The sequence below is a fragment of the Lepidochelys olivacea genome, assembly GCF_965140295.1.
Source record: "Lepidochelys olivacea isolate rLepOli2 genome assembly, chromosome: 6".
In the NCBI taxonomy this organism is placed as follows: Eukaryota; Metazoa; Chordata; order Testudines; family Cheloniidae; genus Lepidochelys; species Lepidochelys olivacea.
Genome location: NC_140416.1, coordinates 83,910,456 through 83,932,529, shown reverse-complemented (window position 1 = coordinate 83,932,529; position 22,074 = coordinate 83,910,456). Strand labels below are relative to the sequence as shown.

The following is a 22,074-nucleotide window of genomic DNA, read 5'->3' as shown; positions in this document are numbered from 1 at the left end:
TCTGTGCACATCTCAGATTGCTTGTAATTTAGTAGGGCCACCACAATTTCTGGGCAAGCTATCAAGTGGGATGTTGTAATGATTTGCATGACTACTATGGTAAATGGAAAAATGTAGCTTGTGTTTGTAGCTGTTCCATTGGAGTCTTGCAGTTTTCTCTCTTTTTAGTGCTTTTTAGAAAACTATGTAACAATCCTTAGCTATTTTGCAGACTGCTGTCTGGTGAAACTACCTATGCACTGTTTAAAACTTTGTGCATAATGAATTGATGAGAACAAAGGAAAGATTTTTATCCTTTGAGAAACGCAGATAACTAATAGAATCTTGAAGTTATCAAAACATATTTCTTGCCAAAGAACTTGGAATTCATGGGATTCAATTACTGGAAAAATGCCTGAATTAAAAATTGTCCTGTGAGGACCAAGAAACTAGAACCAAATTCTGGCACAGTACAGTTTTCTCCCAAAATGGACATTAATGTGTAAAAACAGGGTAGGGTGAACAAATGCTTGGCCCCCTACCACCAATCATTCCTGCCAGTGCAAGATGGAAGATCAAAAATTGGGGAAGGGAAAGAAAAGTCATAGGCCATACCCCTCCCACCAATGCTGAAACACTCTTCTGCAGCTCCACTTGTAAAGCACCTGTTGGCAGCTGTGGAGCATTTCTGTACAGGAGGTGGGACAGAATAAGAACAGAAAACCTAGGTTCTGGGTTCCCCCATCAGACATGTAATTTGGTTCTTAGTTTAGTGCAATACAGGCAAGGCATGAGCAATGAGAATTATAATAAGTGGGGAGTCAGGGGGAATAAGCAACCTAGCTGACTTAGGAATAACAGTGCGATTCTTGCTTTCCAGAAAAATATGATTAAAAACAACGTTGAACTGCTGCTACTTTTACTGCATGTCCCAGCCAGTATATATTAATATTCTGGGCATATACTACTTGTGTTTTCTCCCTTTAATCCAGCCTTGAAAAATAAAATTTTATATGGGGGTGGGGGTGGAGAGGGGAGAAGAAAGTATGAAAAAACAATAACTAAATATTAATTTATGTAGGCATTCAGATATAGTATTGATGGCTGAGGTAAAAATAGCTATCTAGCAAGTTTTGTATGTTCCATAAATTTCCCATACAGCTATAATTGAGAAATGAGGAAACCTTGTTATTTTGTCAGTATGTCCAAAAATTGGTGTAGGTGTACAGACTTAAATACCTCAACAGCAGTATGTAAAACAGCTGCTCTGAGATGTTTTGCTTAATACTTTGACCAAGATTTTGAACAAATGATATTTCATGGAAATATAACAAATACTTTTGTATCTCCAAATACGGAGTAATCATTATTTTGAAATAAAAGTATAAAATAAAGTGTGTGCAGGTTTTTTAAAAGAAATCTAAAGTAAATAAAATGAGTCCACAAAATCTAGTTTAGAATCAGTGCAATGTAATTAAATTAGTCTTTTAACCACGTGTTCCTATTACTCTTCCCCTTGTCTTAATTTCTTGTGTGCCTTCTCTGTTTTTTATTACACCCAGTTGTCTCAGCTTTTCGTTAATTAGAACCTGATTCTGCAACCATTTATGTTCATAATAACTTTGAATACCTGCATAAATATGGGCAGGATTAAGCTCTTAATTTGTACAGCACCAGCATAGTGGAGCTCTGATCCTGAAGGGGCCTTTGGATTCGAATGTGAAACAAATATGAGGATGGAAGTTCTAATCATATGGGGGTGTACAGGTGTGTCTGTGATTAGCTTTCTTTACTTCAGATTTATGGCTCCAGTCCTGCAACTGACACAAAGGAACTACTCATGTGCTTATAATTAAGTATATACTTAAGTCTTTGCAGGATTGGAGCCTGAATTATTATCTGTATTATTATATAAATAGAAAATCTCTGATATTTTGAGGCACATATACCAACAGAAAATATGATTTTTTTTTTTTTTAGCTGAAATGGACAGAGAGGAATTGTTGGTCAGGTGGGTGGAAAACAAAAGGTCACGTTTTAAAAATGTCCCTTAATTTCATGGACAAATCATACCATACCATAATACTGTACTGCTATGCATTTTCTCCGTACTTCTATATTAACCACAAGGAAATTAGGATATCATGGTGTAGCAGCTGACAAAACAATTAAGATGGAAATAATTTCCTCCATGCTATTTGTTTAATAGTTTAAATGTTTTGCTCAGTTATATATCATATTGTATGTAGGAACTGCTATGCCTAGATTTTATGGGAAGTTTGAAAATAATGTCTGGAGTTTGAATCCAATTTTATTTACTCAAGTGTGAAGAAAATACACTTTTCTGATTTGTTCTACTTGAAAGTTTGTATTTTAATAGCTCAGAAGTAGTTGAAGCTAGAAACATTGAACTGAGCTTGGTTTATAGACAATATTTGGGGAAAAAACAACTCACAGCCCCGATTCTACAATAGACTTCATGCAAGCAGACCTCTACACCTGTACAGAGCCCCATTGACGGGTCCAGCCATGCTGCATCTGTTGCACCATCAAGGCCCAATGCTACATTAAATTGGTTTAATACTTTGAGTTGTGAACACTTAAAAATTAAATTTTCACTCATAGACATTAGAACAATCCCAGCAATGCACTTTTGTTGTGGACCGATCAGTACAGTGGTTTCTGGTATGTTGTTGTTTCGAATGGAGGCGTCTGGATGGGTGGGCATGGAGCAGTGAATGTAGAAAATGGCAAGCAGATGTCAAGGAGCTCTGATGTGTGCTAGAAGAGTAGAGTGTATAACAACTTGTAGATAAGAGAAGTGCTCTTACTTCAAGAGTCAGTAATTGCAGCCGCACTGGGAATGACTGACTACATGTGCCTGTGGGGGATCCAAACTGGAGCATACAGTTTGGATCCTCCACTTTCCCACTGTTATCATGAATAGCTCATCACCAAAACTTACTACCTCAAAATGTGTCTAGGGTGACTACTAACGACATCTTTGGTCTGCCCTCTGATCTCAGTGTTGCATTTATATTGGCCAAAATGGTACAGAAAAAGAACTTTCACTTTTATAAATGATGAAGCTGAGAGCAGTCATTTTAAAAATAATCAAAACTGTTACCATAGAACAAGTTTAGTTCTTGGGAATAATGGTTCAGTACACTGAGTTTTTAATACTAATAGTAATACTCAGTCCCTATGTTTATTTATGTCTTCTTGTTATTGAGTGTTCATTGAAAGTTAATCTATTTAGTTTTTTGAGAGGAAAGAGCTTACTTTTCCATAAATATTTTTTTAAAATACAATATATTTCAGAAGAGCATCTTTACTATGTAATATGTTTTTGTACTTCGGCTTTTAACTCCGTTTCCTTCATTGTACTCAGCTTTCTATTTTCACATTCACACTTAGAAAACTATTGGGGTCAGTACAACAAAGACTGCTGTTTTTACAAATGTTGATTAGGTCTCTCTTCTTTATCATCTTACAGGTCTTGTAGAAATTTGCCTCATGCACCCTCTTGATGTAGTGAAAACCAGGTAAGGTTCTGCTTGAACAAGTTTTATTGACACTGGAAACTGTCCAAATTGGGAGCTGTCAGAAAATAAAATGCTAGAACTTGTTCAAGTAAGATAACTTCTCCATTTAATGGCATTTGTGTTTACTTACTGTTTTTTATAGCACTTGATAGACAGAATTTGAATGGCATGATGCATTTCTAGTTAGAGGTCATCTGAAGGTGTTAAATACTTTTTATGAAATACAGTCTTCAAATAATAGCAAAAGGAGATCGTATTAAATAAAAGTTGAACATTTAAATTTGCTTAAACTAAAATGCCATATTGCCTTAGAAATATTTTGAGACCTGCTGCAATGGGTCATGCTTTCAAAAGTTAGTACAAAAGGATGTTCCCCAAATTAGCACATGAAAATTGGTTATTTCACGTCAACTATATTTTTCCCTCCATTTTCCTGCATTAGCCATACAAATTTGTGTTTTTGTGAGTACACATGGTGAACCAATTTTGAAAAAAATTGTCCTAAAATTTCTGTTCTATCATATTGTTCATTTAGAAGAAAAAAAATCTATGGTATTTGATTTCTGGCTATTGGAACTTGACATCTGAATTCATAATGTAACAAATCTACGTAGACGTTACTAGTACCAACTTTTTGTGAAACTGACTGTAGTAAAGCGCTAGCATTGCCAGTTGAAAAGTGAGAATTGAAGAAGGTGCCTGAAGTAGGAAAAAGAGACAGCAGTTCTCTGGGATGCTTACAGTGATATTGAAAGTTTGTAAAGATATTTTCTGCTTGTTTTTTATAATTACGCTAAGGACTGTGGAGAAGGAAGTGATTCCATATTAGGAATTTTCTCTGAATTTTCCTCAGCACAGTATCCACAATTCTTGGTCTCTTCAGTAACATAGCCACTTTCAGTTACTACAACGGTTTTCCTCTTGACTGGATGGGAACATTATGTACATATATAAACTGATGCAACTCTGCTATGTAGTGTGCATTTTTGTGGAGTTCTGCACTTTCTGCTCTACATTTTTTACAAAGGGGACAACGTGACTTTTTAAGATTAGTGAATCTTTGGTTGAACTGGGTTAGCACTCCAGAGGAACATCAAGACAATGCCAGAGGCCCACATCTTGTGGATTTGTGGCTGTGTATCCTTGCTTGATTCTTATGTGTTTTCTGTTTGCTTGACTATGTTTTTAATAAATACGTTGGAGAAGGAAGTTCCTGCCTGAGATTATTTTGAATATCAGGAAACACTTATGATAATGGTTTGGATTTTTTGTGAGAATATTTTGCAATATATCTGCTGTATTTAATAATTTTCTATTATTGTACTGTACAATAATAATATGATCATTTATCCATGGAAGGTTTTGGAGAAGGGATGAGATATAAAATTATGTTCTTGTAAAATATAAACAAGCAACGTGCTCATTGGAGTTATTTCTTGCTAAATGTACATTTGAAAATAATTGTGTTTCATTCTGCATTAGGACACCAAAGAAGATCTCAAATCTGAGGAATTCATCTAAATTACTATACATATTAAAAAAACAGAAAGGTCTCTCTCTCTCTTTCTCTCTTTGTTATTTTAGCCCAGTGCATCCCACTTCCTCTTCCAAATGAAATGATATACCCAGTTGGAAGATTATTGCTGTACTTTCCAATAAAAGAAGGCCTAAACAGCCCATGGTGCATTTGTTAATCTCACAGCAAATCTTTTGTTACCTTTTTTTTTTTTCTTAACTGGATTATCCTTATGGAAAATGCAGCAGTCAGTAGAATAAATAAAGTACTGGGTCCCTATAGTCTCCCTGATGGCAACAACAAACTTTCCTTAAAGTTAATAAAAGTTACTTGTATCCTCTGGGTGGGTAGGGAGTGAGGATACAGCCCCTGGATTCCAATTGCTAAGAACTTCCAGATAGGGCTGCTGTCAAAATACAGAAGGTCAGGTTTTTTTGACTAATAAACCTTGATGATATCACTTGAATGGAAGACTGGCGAGCTGACGGGTATCCTAGTCTGAATGAATAATCACTTTTGCTTCTCCTTCTGCTTAGCCTTGATTGAAGGGAGGTATCATACTTTTTACCCATCAGACTTACCAACGTGTGACAAAGAAATGATTTTGTAATACTCATTATTTTTGAGGTAGATATAGTAAAGTGTTTTTCCAACTAGAAAGCTGTAGTTTGTGCCTGATTGGTATATGTGTTAGTTCAAACAAATGTACCAATGTCATAACTTCACAATGTTTTATTGTTGGGAAAATGGACACTTGAGCAACAACTGACAGAAACCGTTTAAGGGATGATTAAGCTAGTTAGGGGAATTTTGGGGGGACAATGGAATTTCCAATGCTAATGGAAAATTGTTTGGGAGGAAGAGGATTTGGGCCAAATAAATAAAGTTAGGCCAAGCTGTAACTGGAGGTCCAAACTTAGCAGTGTTTGAGTAGCTTTACATCCAGTGTTAGAGTTTTGGCCATCCTCACAAACAGGTTTGAAAGGGTTAAGAAAATACCCGCACAAAACTTTCACTTTCCCCATTCCAGATTTTCTAATGGAATCCTGTCAGCGTAAAGTTGATGTGTAAAAAGTGGTGAATTAGGCCCAATAACTTCCAACTCGTGGGCACCACCATGAAATTTCATCATTCTCAGATATACCATCTTAAAGAAATGGTACATCCAAAAACAACATTGCAGCATTAGAATGCACAGGGATTGTGACTAGAGCTGGGTAAACAATGCAAAATAACTAAATAAATAAAAATAAAAAATGATGTTAATATTTGCTCAGATTTATAAATGAATTCCATTCACATTCTCTATGCTTGCTCTCTTTTTGTTCACTCCCACAAATATTTGTGCAGTTGTGTTTTACTGGCATCAGTGTTCCTGTAAAGCAAATTTCAAAGTTGCAAGTGCAAGTATTCACAGAAATTGTGAACTTTTGATTAGGGTGTAAGTATTTGCTTTGCATATGGTTGTGAATCATCCTATCAGGGAACGGAAACCATACCTCATTCCTTATCAGGGCAATCATAACTGTATGACCCAAGATATTTGCTCAGAGATTAGCAGATTGGCCTAACGGTTGGTTAAAGCCTGATATGCAGAGTGTGGTTGAAATTATGGACTCCAGAATTCTGGAGCAATTTCTACAAGGCCGTGCCTGGGTTGGTTAGGAGGCGTCAATTCAAAACCCTGGAGGAGAAGGTCAAACTGACAGAGGAGTTTGAGGAAGCAGATTTTCCCTGACAGGTACATTGTCCATTTAATAAACCTGAACTGGGAAAAGAAGTTTGGGGAAATGGCAGGGGTGAAGCCTGCAGAGAAGAAAATGGAGAACAGAGGAACTCCTTTGGGGAGGTGGGAAATTATCTGCTGACAGTGTGGGAGACAGGCCCCTATACAGACTCTGCGCTGTCTGAATTTTGTGGTTGGACTGGAACCTTGGGAGAATGCCAGAGAAAAAAAGCAACCATCTTGATGAAGATGGGGGAGGAGATGAGAGAGTGGCCAGGTGTTTGTTGGCTAGGAAAGATGTGGTAAAGTCACTCTGGATCCTACCAGGGAAAGGCTGAGTCTGGAGTGCATCCATGTGGAGAGAAGACTCTACCCAATGGTCAAGATACCCCTAAAGGTCCAGGTTAATTTGAGATAGAAACAACTTGGAGTTGTGGTTAGGTTGTCCCATCTGTTGGTATTAGGGATGAACTGGAACTCCTTCCCATTTAGGAACAAAGTAGGCATCTAGGGTCCATAGCAGAAGGGAACTGAGCCACCGAGGAAGATAAAGAAATGGCTTGAAGTAGGGAAGCAGAAGAACCCTGGACAACAGGATACAAGCCAGGGGTTGAAAGAGGGAAATGAACGTTCCTCAGAAGAAAATGGAAAAAGGGAAGAACTGGCCAAGCAGGTATTGGGGGTGGGGGAGGCAAGAAAGGAAGCCCAAAAGTATCAGAGGAGGATGGGCTGTCCACAGAATGTTTGTTGCCATGGTTTTGAGAGGAGGAACCCTGAGATATGTTGGTAGGACTAGGACAGGGGTAGGCAACCTATGGCACGCGAGCTGATTTTCAATGGCACTCACACTGCCCGGGTCCTGGCCACTGGTCCAGGGGGCTCTGCATTTTAATTTAATTTTAAGTGAAGCTTCTGAAATATTTTTAAAACCTTATTTACTTTACATACAACAATAGTTTAGTTATATATTATAGACTTATAGAAAGAGACCTTCTAAAAATGTTAAAATATATTATTGGCATGCAAAACTTTAAATTAGAGGGAATAAATGAAGACTCGACATACCACTTCTGAAAGGTTGCTGACCCCTGGACTAGGAGAACAAGAGACCATAGAGAAAGGAGATGAAGGGATTCACCCTGACCCAAAATAAAAAGGGTGAACGGGAGGAGATTAGATCTTCGAATTGCCTCTGGTATGAAGACCAGTAGACTGAAACTGAATTATGAGGATGTTCCTCCCCTATGAAATGTGACTTTTGTGGGTGTAGATGAGATAACCACCCTGGAGGCAAGTGCAGGAAAAGGGCACCTGGTGCCTCCTCTAAAGAAGGGAGGGCATGAGGGAAAAGGAACCTCAGCGTTCGACAATTGGGGAAGATGTGTGACAGAGGGCTGGAAGCTAACAGGTGAGCCAGCACTCTGATCTCTTAGGCACCAAACAGCTCCCCTGGAGAAGGCTCATTGGGGATATGCAGCTAACTAGCTAGTCAGTCTGGGAGAACTGAGGAACCAATTAGCCATCAGCTGTGGGATATAAAAGCAGACACAGGAAAGAAGTAAGGGGAGAAGACCCTGGGCTAGCTGAGCCCAGTATGCTCTGAGATCTTGAGAAAGAGAGACCCTCTGTTCTTCCCCGGTCCTGTGGGAAAGAATCACTGAAAATACTTTGCTGCGCAGGGCTGTACTGGTGTTGGTGATGGGAATATAAATAAATTCACACAAAGTTATCACTGAGGGGTTTCTGTGGCATCGGATCAGAGGACAGTGATAAAGGGTGCCGTGTTACAGTCACCTCAGTGTAAATGAGAAAATGCCCTTCTGTCTCTTATGTGGTCAAGAGTAGACACAGGCCGGCATCAAAAACCTGAGACTGAAACTCCAGCCCACAAATTTTGGGGAAGTTTTGATCCATTTTGTGATTTAGCTTTCATGCGTGACTGTTATCTTTGTAACGAGCTAAACCAACACCCTGGATTCAAAACCCCCTGAGCTTTGGAAAAGTTAAGAGAGGATCCAAGTCCAGATATGAACTTTTCTCCTAGCTCCAGTCAGAAACTTTTCTACTGGTGATTCCCTCCCCCTGCCTCTTGTTCCAATTTCTGTTGTTTCTGCTCATATTAGAAGAGTTCAGCTTACTACATGTGTTTCCGATCTCATTCCATCTGTTGTTTTGCAAGAGCTCCTTCCTTTTATATCATTAATTCCTCTTTGATTTCGGGTCTTTTTCATTCAAGTGAGCAGTAGTGGAGCCTGTTCTGAAAAGCCTTGGCTTAGAGTAAAAGACTGATAACAATTGTCATCTGACTTCCATTTCTTTCTAACGTACCTGAGTGCATTGTCCTTACCCAATATTACTATCAGTACATGATCATAATTTACTTGGTTCATGTTGACCTGGGTTTGGTTCAGGTTATTTGACCAACCAGCTTTGATTAGGTTCTTAACCAACTTATTTCTGCCAAACCGCAAGGCTTTTCACTAGTATCTTTCTTGATTTATCAGTGAACTTGGATATACTCACTCATGGGATCCTCATGCATGCTGTAGTTGATCTTCTGGTTTTGGCATTCAGGATTCAGCACTTAAATAGTTTGAATGTTTCCTTACAGATTATTCATGCCAGGTTTTATGTAATAAGAACTTATCTCAAGTTAACAATAATTTTGATGTGGATGTGCTCCAGAGCTCAGTCATTTGCGCTTTGTAAAAAGGAAAACAATCTGTTAGGAATTAATAAGGGCATATGGACTAATAGTTCCAATGAGATATGCTATTCCAATTTAAATCCTGCCCAGAACTGAAGAACAGTATTGGTGTGCACTGTTAAACAGATGCTGCATTTTTCAGTGCTGGGCAAAATGATTCCTGTTTGTATGCGCAGACATACCATGTATGTAGTTAATACAAATGCTGGTTTCTCATCTGTTCATGTGATACTGGGGCATTTGTGATCAAGAAACAGAGGAGCTTTACAGTTGCCTTTTTAAAACCAGGGTATTTTTGGTGAAGAGCCCTGACACAAGGCACCTCCCTCGCTACCTGGAGAACCTCACTGTCTAGCCAGTTGAGATGGTTTCACAGTTACAAACACACACTGGGCTCTCCAGCCCAGGCTCACACTCTGAGTTCCTCTTGTGCTGCCAGTTGCTTCTTGTTTCGTCCCCTTATATTCCCACAATGACCTTGTTAACCCAGTGATTGTCACCCAGGTGCTCACAATCCCCCAATAGAAAGTGTATAATTGCCTTCAGCAATGTCAGCCATTAGGGTGCTGCTGATAGCACCCTATCACAGGGTCTTGATTCTAGAATTTACTTCCCCTTGTTATAAAAGAAGCTAGATTCGTTGTCCCTCAGTTTACATTACTGGACCTGTTTTCCCAGGCCTTCCCTGACAGGGCGGGATGAGTGATGAGTGAGTTGGGATGGCTGGGGGAGACTTTTATTTTATTGGCGGGGGGTCCTTATGTGGACAGTGCTCAAATGTAGTGTTTTGTTTTGGAGATTTATTGTTCAGTGTGTGATTTTATAAATAATAAGTGCTTTTCTGAACAACTGAAATAAATCTAGCAAAATAGTCACTTCCTTTTAGAGATAAAGGGCTCACAGGACTCTGCTTTGGGTTTGGCAACTCCTCAATTGTTGTATTTTGCCATTACAATGGCCAAACAAAAAACACCCTTGGTTTTAGTTTCCTGATTCACCTGTGACTTGCAGCAATGTGAAGTGTCTGACAAATATCCCTTGCACACACCTGACATGCTCAAAATAGAACAATAATCTCCATTTCCCCTTTAAAGGGTCTTTCCCATGTTTCTAGGGCTGTCAGGGGAATGCCATAAAATAAATGAAAACTCCAGAATCCTCAACAGATATCTGCATATTAGAAATATACAGGTGGCCAGTCTCCTTGCACTGACAGGAAGGGAAGCCACTGAGGATAGGAAGCAAGTGAAGGGACCCCCTGTCAAAAATATAAAGGGAAGGGTAACCACCTTTAAAATCCCTCCTGGCCAGAGGAAAAATCCTTTCACCTGTAAAGGGTTAAGAAGCTAAGATAACCTCGCTGGCATCTGACCAAAATGACCAATGAGGAGACAAGATACTTTCAAAGCTGGGGGGGGGGGGAAACAAAGGGTCTGTCTGTGTGATGCTTTTGCCGGGGACAGAACAGGAATGGAGTCTTAGAATTTAGTAAGTAATCTAGCTAGATATGCGTTAGATTAGGATTTCTTTAAATGGCTGAGAAATTAAGCTGTGCTGAATAGAATGGATATTCCTGTCTTTGTGTCTTTTTGTAACTTAAGGTTTTGCCTAGAGGGATTCTCTATGTTTTGAATCTATTACCCTGTAAGGTATTTACCATCCTGATTTTACAGAGGTGATTCTTTTTTTACTTTTTCTTCTATTAAAATTCTTCTTGTAACAAACTGAATGCTTTTTTCACTGTTCTTAAGATCCAAGGGTTTGGTCTGTGGTCACCTATGCAAACTGGTGAAGATTTTTATCAAACCTTCCCCAGGAAGGGGGGTGCAAGGTTTTGGTGAGGATTTTGGGGGGAAAGACGTTTCCAAATGGCTCTTTCCCAATAATAAACCCGGTTAGACGTTTGGTGGTGGCAACGAAAGTCCAAGGGCAACAGGTAAAATAGTTTGTACCTTGGTGAAGTTTTAACCTAAGCTGGTAAAAGTTAGCTTAGGAGGTTTTCATGCAGGTCCCCACATCTGTACCCTAGAGTTCAGAGTGGGGAAGGAACCTTGACACCCCCCTTGGGAGAAATGGGGAGAGACGCATTAGCAGGTGGTGAGGTAAGCTTTTTGGGAGGAAGGGAAGTAGATTAAAAGTCTCTCACAGGAGCAAGAGGAAGGGGATTTCTGAGCAAGTGCTGGGACTAAGGGCAAGACATCAGTGATAGTTATTCTTACTTATTTCCTCCCCAGCACAGACCTGGATGTGTAGAAGTCCCCCTGCAGTTTTGGAATCCTGTTGAATCCTAAACCAGAGGAAGTGGTCCAGATCTAGAGCTCTGAATCAAACCTGGCCATATTTGGACTTGGGGCTCTTGTTTCGGTCTCTCTCTGCCACCCTTTTCCCTTTATTTAAAATACCACAAGTGCCAGGTTTTTGCACACTTGGCCTATCTCTCGAAGTACTCTTCACTGAAGATGATCCGGGAACAGATTGAAAGCATGCTAAAAGGACCCTTTTTCAACAAGTCAGTATTTTTTAAATTCCTTACCTGGCTTACCATTAACAAGACTTTAGATTATGGACACTGGGTAAATTTTAAACTTTGAATTTGCTCTTCACAGTTTTATGCTCTTTTTATCTTGCATTTCACTCAGATTGGATAATACAGTTAGAATAGCCCATGTTACTTCCCTTTAAAGCATGTTTTGCTTTCAATCTAATGCAGTAGCACAATGCTCTTTATATGTTTGTGTTTCCAGTACTTGCAAAGATCAGGTACCCCTTTTGTATTAACATTTCCTGGCAGCTACAAGGGCAGCATTAGTAATTTGACAGGAGCCTGAGGGTTTCCCTTCTATAATCTGCATATATATATACACGAAAGCACACAGACCCGTTTGCTTGTGTTGTTGGGTGTCTTCCTTGATACAGAAGGGGAAATTGCTTGATGTTTGAGTTCACTCGCAGTGGAAAAACCTGCAGTTGATTAGCTCTATCCTCATATTGCAGTTACAAGGAGAGGGCAGCCATGGACTGCATTTTATGATTCCATGGACTGCACATTGTGTACTCCTGGTATATGTCCAAAAAATTCTGTTTTTTTTTTAATTTAAGTTCATGAAAATATTTCCTTTCATAATGTAGGGCTACATAGCATCCTTTGCCATGTATGACTGTGACAAAAATGGCCCAAAATTGTGGTAGTAGGGGACAGCCCCATCCTGATTCCAGACATGACAGAATTCCTATATGTGGCTCTGAGAGGGCAGATGCAGGAAAGGGAAGGAGCCAGAGAGCAGGTGCTCTCCAAAACATGCCCCTGTGGAGAATGGCAGCATTCCCAGTTAGAAATCTGCCCACAAATAACAGGAATATCTCCACCTCCATACACTTCAGTCTCTGAAGAAGGTTTTGATGCAGCTGCAGGCAGGGATCATCTGGGAGTGATGCTACCAAGAAAGAAAGGGAAAGGATGAAGTGTGGAGCCATTTGGATACTTGGACAATCCTTTCTGTAGTGTCTCAAGGTTCAGACAGATCTCAGGAAATCCATGGGTTGGTAAACCCATGGCAACCCCATGCTTGCACTGGTACAAAGTATCCTCCTTGATTCAGAAGGGGAAGTTGCTCTGAGCGTCCCTAAACCTCCAACTGCCAGAAGCTGGGACTGAACTACAGGGGATGGATCACTTGAAAATTGCTCTGTTCTATTCATTTCCTCTGAAGTATCTGGCACCGACCACTGTCAGAAAACAGAATAGTGAGCTAGATGGACCATTGATCTGATCCAATATGGCCGTTCTTATGGGAAACCACCTCTAGGGTTGAGATGGGTGTTCAGTTTCTATAGTCTGTTTAGTCCTTGGCCTCTCTACTACAACTGATAACAGGTATGGCAGTTATAGTGGGGGTTCTAGAGTATCACCATTCCACTAGGAAATATATCGAGACCACCAAACTAATTTAAAGTAGAACACACAATAGCTGGCAGATTGTATATCAGTTTTTGATCACTATCTACCTGAGGTAGGTTTTAACCAGTGAATTAGCTATGATCAAGCTCTATATCCCATTACAAATCCCCTGAGCCATTTACCTTCCAGTTCAAGATTTTTAAAAAAATATATTTGGTAAGCAGTGTCTTATTTAGTTTTGATTGTTCATTTGATTTGTGTATAGCACTTTGATCCAGGTAAGTAGTTCTGTCTCTAAACACATTAACATATGATGACAGTGTCATTAATGACCTTTACAGAGATGAATTCTTGCTGGTATTGAGTCACAAAGCAATGCAGGTATAATACAAGTGTTTGTCCTCTGACAGAGAATGTGATCGTGGAGGAAAAGAGAGGAATGAGAGTCTGGTCAGAAGGGATGAGATTGAGCAGCTAGGTTGGTTCATAGAGTCAAATTCAAAAGTGATATGTAGGGTTGTATACATTATATTCTATTTGACTCATTTAGACTCCTTCAGACCTGATGATGCCCATTCTATCCCTGTGTAACGGGGTCCAAACTGGTGTAACTTACACACCAAGGAACTAGAAGAAGGTGTAGATAGAAGTGGTGTCAATTTCTTTGTCTAACCGTTGTCTAACTCCTTGTTGTGTAAATTACACCAATTTAGACCACCACCCCCCTTACTCCATGGCAGAGTTGGTGTCATTAGGTTTGGGGGAGCCTGAATGTAATGGAATCCAATGTAGACCACCTTATATATCATTTCTGAATTTGACCCATAGATTCTAGAGCTGGGAGATGCCTATTAGATTGTCATGTCCATCCACCTGCTAGCACAGGATTGTTGTCAATTGTACAACTACTAGTGTTTTGTCCAGTCAAGTTTTAAATGTGCCAAGTGACAGAGCTCCCACCATGTCCCTCAGGAGGCTATTATACAGTCTAATACAGTTCTGCTAGAAAGCTTTTTCCTAATATTTGGGCTGAACTTTCCATAACATAATTTCATCCCATTACTGCTAGTAATTCCCTTTTACTATGCTACATCACTCTTCTCCCACGTTTGTGTTGACATCCTCCCGATATGTGTAGACTATTAGCATGAGCCCATTTTCTTTCACCCAACCCCTTATGAAGGTGAGCTGATCAGACAAACAGGCTTACTAAAAAATCCTCTCTGCATGTAAATCTTCTATTTAAAATATAAGTATTTAAAAGGAAACCATAGGGGACAGTTATAAATGAGAGGAAGGCAGAAAGCACAGGGCTAGGTGTTGGGAAAGGACACGGGATTATATTAACAAGAAAAATATATGTTTAAATTAAGTATTTAAAATGGGAATTGGGGAGTGGAAATGAGCAGATGTTGATGTAGAATAGCAGGCTGGAGACAACTGAACAGGGAATGGTTTTTAAAATGTATCCTATTTTTTTAAAGGAATACTTAAAATTAGGATTTAGCAGCTGGGAAAGGTTAGATGGGCCATGGGTTAGAGACATCTATGCTATACATATGATTTTTTAAAAAAACAATTTAACAGAGCAGATGGGTGGGTTATTAACAGATGTTAATGATTTGTCAGTGGTATGAAACATTAAGATCACATTCAGGGTAGACCATGGTCATGCCTGATTTCTAACTCAGGGACAAAAATTTAGGGTTAGACCACTGTCATGCCTGATTTCTAACTATGGATGGAACATGCCAGAAATAAAGCAAGCAAGGAACCACTTTATTTTTTTTTAAATAGCAAAAAACTCTATTTATTTTTATTGGTGTTTGGTCATGTGGCAATACTACTGAGATAATTTAAGGATAGAATACCACTACTTAACAATTTCATGCACAATAAACAGAAGGACAATTATTGACCGCTTTACAATAGTATTGTTTTTAACTATTTGGTGAGCTGCCTTTTGGAAGCTACTGATCCAAAAGAAGAAAGCTGTTGGAAACACAATATAACCGTAGTGAGGCCAATAATTCTTTCAAAGTAGTTGGCCATTAATATTGTGTTTAAATACTGTATATCCCTAAAAATAACTACATTTGACCAATGGGTTCCAAATAAATCTATAAATAAATAGAGATAATATCTTACTTGAGGAACTATGTGTTGTGTGTTTTTACTAGCAGATGTATCAGTGTGTATTCTAGGTCTAGAGGGGTTTTTGAGAAACAAGAGTCTTCATGGAAATAAAAATACCATATCCAAAATAATCTTGGCAAGACAGAGTTCTGGTTTTTTATTTATTTCTCAAGAGGTTGCAAAATATTTCTAATGAAATATCTGCAAGTTTTTAACCGCTGTAATATGTTGTAGTAAGCTGATGGCTCTCTGGTTAAAAGCCCAGTGGGCTAGACTGTGCTTATAACAACCTACACTGAGCAAGGGGCAAAGTGTAGCTGTTCTACCCCAAGATCACCCTAAGCAGGGAATTATGCCTCTCTGAAGTACAATTCCTCCCTTCATAATGAACAGCTGGTCCATATCTGTATCAAATTACTTACGCTAGCCAAGGCTCAGACATCCTTCACCCATCTCTGCCCATTCCCTGTGCACCTGTGCTGGGGGTGAAATAATAGATGAGCATCCCCTGCTGACTTTCTGCTATACCCTGCAGTGGAAGTGTTGTGGGAGGAGGGTGTCCTACATCACACTATATCCTTGCCACATATGCGGGGCCACGAGCGGACCCAATATTTGTCATTGAGAAGAGTGAGAAACCTTTTAAATTGCTACTTCATGTAATAACGATCTAGCATCTACATAAATCTCATTCCATGCAGTGGCTTAATCCAGGCTGCTTTCTCCCAGGAGCTGATTCAAGTGCTTCCTGGGTAAAGCAGCGTGTCTTAGTTTTATTGTTTTTTAGAGAAAACTACTGTGATTCAGGCTGTGCTGTTCATCTGCACGGCATGAAGACCAGGACTTTTCCGCATGGGTTAAGACCTCTGCAACATTCTTGGGCTGGCAAATCTTCATTTTACAACCCTGTGCTTTGGCCACGTGTCTTTCCTGGCTGGTATAGGCTAGCAGGCCAGTGCAACATCCTTGGCTGGAGGAGAATGTTTAAGGAGGGCAGAGTGCCAACCACTCTTAAAGAAGCATGTGTGTGCTCAAGAAACCATCATTTGACACTGGCAATCTGGCCAATTATCAACCTGGATCTAATCTGCAAAGGCAAAAGGGGGATTGTAACTCTTTCTTGCTTATTTATGTTGAATGTAGGCAGTAGAAATGCTTTCTCTGAAAATGAAATTTTATATTTTCAATGTTTCTTACATTAGAAATTCTGGTCTTTTCAGCCTTGAAAGCAATATGGACCTGTAGAGAACTGGCAAGATTATCATCTCAGCTGCTCACTAAGTGAAAACTGATTCATTGAGTTAGAAATTAGGTTACATCCAGATTGTTTAAAACTCTTCACTTTTGTTTGTTTTTTATCAATGCCTATGTTACTCAAAAGCCTGAGGAATACTTGCAGGGGAAAGATCGCTATCGTTAAGATTCAACACTTCCCTTCCTTCAGTTAACAACTGAAAAAGATGATAAGATGCATCTCTGAGAATCCCAATGAGGCTACTAGCAGAACCAAGAAAGACCAGACTAGATATTCCTGAGATTACTAAATTAAAAAACAGGTAGGAAGGAAAGAAAGGTTGAAAATACACTTTTCCACTCTTTCTTATAAATCATAAAGAAGCAAAAAAGGGTGAAACCTATTTTTCCTTTCCCTTTGCAGTTCCCCGGTAAGTGAATCAGTGCACACAAATGCCTGTATGGCACGTATCTCACTCTACCTCTGATTTGATTAAATAAGGACTCTAGTTTACATAACCACCAATTTCTGTATCCTGCCTGATTGCCAATATTTCACAGCATTATACCTGCTGTTATTAAAACACATCTTGAAAACATTGAAGTAATTCACTTGGACAAAAGTGTTCTTTCTCTAAGGACATTGTTTGAGTTCCATCCCCATTCCTTAAAGATGAGTAGCAAATAATTCCAGAATGTCAGTTGTGCTGGAAGGCTTTCTTAGCTTGGTCATGGGAAGGTGCATTGTCTCCTAAAGGTGTCATCGTGTACTTCCTTTTTTCCCCTTGCCCCCTTTCCTCATTTTTTATTGCAATGCTGCTTTAGTGTCTAAACCATTTGTTGACAAACCAAAAAACTGGAGCAGCTTGCAGTGCCTTAGTTCTACTCATAATGGCAGCCTGTAGCATGCAGGACAGTGTGTGGCACATATCTCATGGATTCTAGGTATATACAGTACTGTAATGTAGCTAGAGACAGATCCTGATTTAACAAAGCATTTAAGCTCATAAGTAAATACATCCCTATTCAACAAAGCACTTAAGCTCATGCTTAGTTAAATGTTGTAAACCTTAAAGCTGTACTTAAATACTTTGCTGAACTGGAAAACAAAAGAGAATAAGACTCTCTTCAGTTGCCTGCGAATAAAATAAACAGAATTGCACCATGTTACTTCCTATTCATATCGTGCGAAGTTATCACACATTGCAAGGGGCCGTTGATTTAGCTGTGAAACACGTAGCCACTTATGAGGAAAATAGGCCATATCCAGGCAATCTGCCATTCATGCCCAGAAAATACAAATGGACACACGAGATAAGTATGCGCCTAAACATAAAAAACAAGCTCTTAGTAGTAGGAAGGGAAAAATATGGGTGAATAATCTTCACACAAGTGATTGTAGTAAGAATGATGATGAAAGCAGTGTTGCCACCTGGATAACCTTAAAAGTATAACGACAGCATGCACAGGGAAAAGAGATAATCTCACCAGAGCAACAGAAGTAAAAGCTAACAGTCAGTAGAGTTCAGTGTGGTAAACAGGCTAAGTTCACCTTGCCTGGCAGAGCATTGCTCAAAAAAGAAACAAATATTTTGCAAGAGATCTAAGTAATTTGTTGAATGACCAGCTGCTGTTGCAAGATATTGGTAACCATTAGTGAAAGCCTGGACACTGTTTTGTTGAGACATTCACCATTGTTTAGAGATTAATTAGAATATATTAATGATACTACATGCAGAATGTTATCTATATGCTTTGCAACCTTTGAAGAAATGTATACATTGGGAATGCTAGATGTGTTAAAGATAGAGGGCCCGATTCTTTGTTCTGTTACCACTCTTTTATGCCATGCTGGAAGCACAAAGGACCCAAAAATGAAGAAGATTTAGCCCCTGGAGAATTTCCCCCACTGAGGGAAAATCCCAGGGTGATACAGAGATGGTTTAATGGCTCTACATCTCCTTCCCCTCACAGGATTTGACAGGGGGCAGGGGACTGCTGTGGGGAAAAGTCCACAGAGAAACATCTCTATACTCTGACTAGTCCTGGCAGCCAGAACAGCCCTTTGTGATTAAGTTCAAGCTGGGCCCCTGGCCAGCCCAAGAATGCTGAATTGCCACAGCATCTTAAAAGTATGGCTTGGCTACAATGCAGAATCATCTGGACAGTCAAATCATGAAGCTGGTAAAGTGCAACCCCATTTAGCCAATAGTCCCAGGAGAGGTCAGATGCCTTCAATCAAGAATTTCTTGGAGCACAGCCTCTTGAAAGCTGCCTTATCTGAAAAACAGGCCAGCTTTCTTATCCAGGGTACAATACAAACCAGAGAGACGTAAACAAGCTTTGGTTAACAAGAGTTTTGATGAGCCATGCTTCAAGTAAACAGGGATAGTAGTATACAACAGTGAAACGTTCATTGAAATTAGGACACCAACTATTGAAACTTCCATAATAATGTTCATGGGGTTCAAAACAATAGCATTACTATTTGGGCAGTGTACGTCAAATTACAGAAATAATGAGAAAGACCAGCTGGGTGAGGTAATATGTTCTAGTGGACACTTCTGTTGGTGAAAGAGAGCTTTGTGAAGCTTGTCTCTTTCACCAACCCCAAGGGGTCTAATAAAAGATATTACCTCAGATCTTGGGACCAACATAGCTACACCGACACTGCAAACAAGCAGAAAGAATGATACTTACCATCTATTAAGCACTTCACATATTCAGAGGGCAATGCAAACAATATTTACAACACTCCTCCAAGAGCGGTAAATGTTATCCCCATTTAACAAACGGGGAAAAGTGAGGCAGAATGGTGACATGATTTGCCCACAGCCTGCAGTGGCAGAGCCAGGAGTGGAGCTCTCTCAATCTCGTACTCAAGTGTCCAGACCAGCATGCCTGGCTGGGTGAGGTAGGGGTGCTAAAAATGTTTTCCACCCTGGGCAGCAATATACTGAGGGCTGGCCTTGCAGACCAGATAGACTCCCATACAGTACTGAGAGATCAACTTTACTTGAGGAATCTTCTTAAAATCCATATTGTCCATATAACAGTTCCAGTAGATTGAAACAGGAAACTTTCTTAACAGACTGTGGGCTAAATTCATGCCTGTTCAGGAAGCCAGCATAACAGTATGCAGCACCACTGAAATCTCTCTTAAACCCCATTCCAAATCGGTTTAAATGGGATTTTAATAGTGCATAGGCCTTATGCTAGCCCTCTGCATACAGGTGAATATCACCTCATGTGGAGAAATTCATTTTTAATAAATGTCGCTATTTATATTCAGTGGAACCTTCCTCTGAAAATGAAGCTGTTTTTTTCTTAGAAAAACTTCAAACAGAACTGTAATTTGCACATTACAATCTAGAGCTTTCGTTTTGCTTTGCTACAAACAAAGTTTCATGGTCTCAGAGTTCTCTACGAGAAAGCTCCACTAATAATGCATGTGGGTATGTCTTCACTGCAGAATTAATGCAAGCTCTTACTTGGATGTTGCCCCTAACCCAGCTATCTTCCACACACAAAAACCTCGGCTCCAGGTTTGGTGGTGGATATCAAGGTACAATTCAAACACATACAAATTGTATATATTGTGTCCTGCTGTCTATTTAGGGTATGTGTATGTGGCAAAGAAAAACTCACGGCACCCATTGGCAGATTAGCCAGTGGGCCAACAGGGCCCATGCCAGGGGGTCACCGGAAAAATGGGTGCGCCCCGACCTGCTCCACCCGCCCAGCACTCTTGTTGGGGAGCAGGGTCAGGGCGCAAGGGCTTGCCCCACTCTGCCCGCCTACCCCTCGTTCCTGCTGGGAAATGGGGGGATGCCCACACACCCCGATCCCACTCCCTGGCAGGAGCACTGGAGGTTGGGGACGGGGAGGGGCTGCAGGCAGAAGGAGTGGGGAGGGGCTTCCACTTGGTCTGGCCCAGGGCCACACAACCCCCTAATTTGCCTCTGATGGCACCAACTCTCAGAGCCCAGGTCAATTGACTCAGGCTCATGGGGCTTGGGCTATGGTTCTAAAAAATAGCAGTGTAGATGTTTGGGCTCAGGCTGGAACCGAGGCTCTAAAATCTGTGAGGTGGGAGGGTCTCAGAACCCGGGCTTCAGCCTGCGTGGGAATGTGTCTTCTATTTTTAGCTCCACACCTTGAGCTCCATGAGTCTAAGTCAATTGACCAGGGCTCTGAGACTTGGTGCTGCATGTGTTTCTTTGCTGTGTGGGCATACCTTTGGAGGCCTAATTTAGAATACATATTTTCACTGTAATTCTATTTCATTTCCTTGCAAACTTCATAGATAAACAGGCTGTTGTTGCATAATAATTGTCAGTATCTTGACAGACCATATTCTTTTCTTAAATGAATGTGATATAAGATTATGTACTTTTGGATTTAGACACTGAATTATACACAGGCTAAATTAAATATATTAATTTATAGTATGTTTTGCTTTTATGTATATTTATTTTCAATATATTTTCTATATTGACACCTTATAACACTTGTATGCTGAATGAGTAGAGTAGAGTTATATGGTAGTGGTGAATTTAATTGCACTTTCTGTTAAAAATAATAAAGTAATGCAAAAGAATTGCACTGACATTTTAATATGCTGTCACTTTAAGATACCACATGAAGTGTGAACAGAGCACAGGCACTTTAAACAGGTGTGTCTAATTGTTAGTTTGTTTCTTAAGAATAGCCATCATGTAATGTTTGATGAAACATGTAGATCCGGGGAAGGTGTTTGGATACCGCAACATGCTAACTAGGTTTTCCTTTGCCTGCTGGTAAAAACAAATTGGGCTGTGTAATTGATTTTTTTTGTAAGTAAGGCTTTTATGTTTGCTTTGAATTCAGACTCCATCTTTTTCTTGTTATATTTTGTCCCTTAGGAGGATTTGCACCATGGGCTTCTAGGGAAAAAAAGAATTTAGTATATACATTTATATAGTGAATAACACATTTCTATTACTTTCAGATTTTGCCAGTCTATTACTGCAAAAGTAATCTGGTAAATGGTGAAAGAAAATCACATCAGATTCATTAAAAATGTGTGATACTACTCTGAAACCTGTTTTAATTAAATCTTCCAAATTCTAATACGTTTGGGAGGGTTCCAGAATGTCTTGTTTGTATGGGATTTGAAAAAGCCTCTTAAAGGAAATAGATCCATCCAGGGGAAAAGGTCTATTGGACAAACAGTATTTATAAAGAAAGCACTGGCAGGAAAGCAAACATCAAAACATGTACAGTTCTTTCAAATGCTTTGTGGATTTATTACTAATATCTCAAAAAAAGCTTCCACATCACCTACATTAAAAC

The 22,074-nt window shown here is 39.6% G+C and overlaps 1 protein-coding gene across 3 annotated transcripts in view; it reads left to right on the top strand.

Annotated features, from left to right (window-relative positions):
- Nucleotides 1–22,074, top strand: part of SLC25A21 (solute carrier family 25 member 21) — a gene marked incomplete at its 5' end in the record, with an annotated part of 403,866 nt that overhangs the window by 257,102 nt on the left and 124,690 nt on the right. For all 3 annotated transcript variants that reach the window (XM_084630967.1, XM_084630965.1, XM_084630966.1), the window contains one exon: nt 3,476–3,524. In XM_084630967.1, the coding sequence (XP_084487093.1) occupies nt 3,476–3,524 (49 nt within the window). The remainder of the gene's footprint in view (nt 1–3,475; nt 3,525–22,074) is intronic.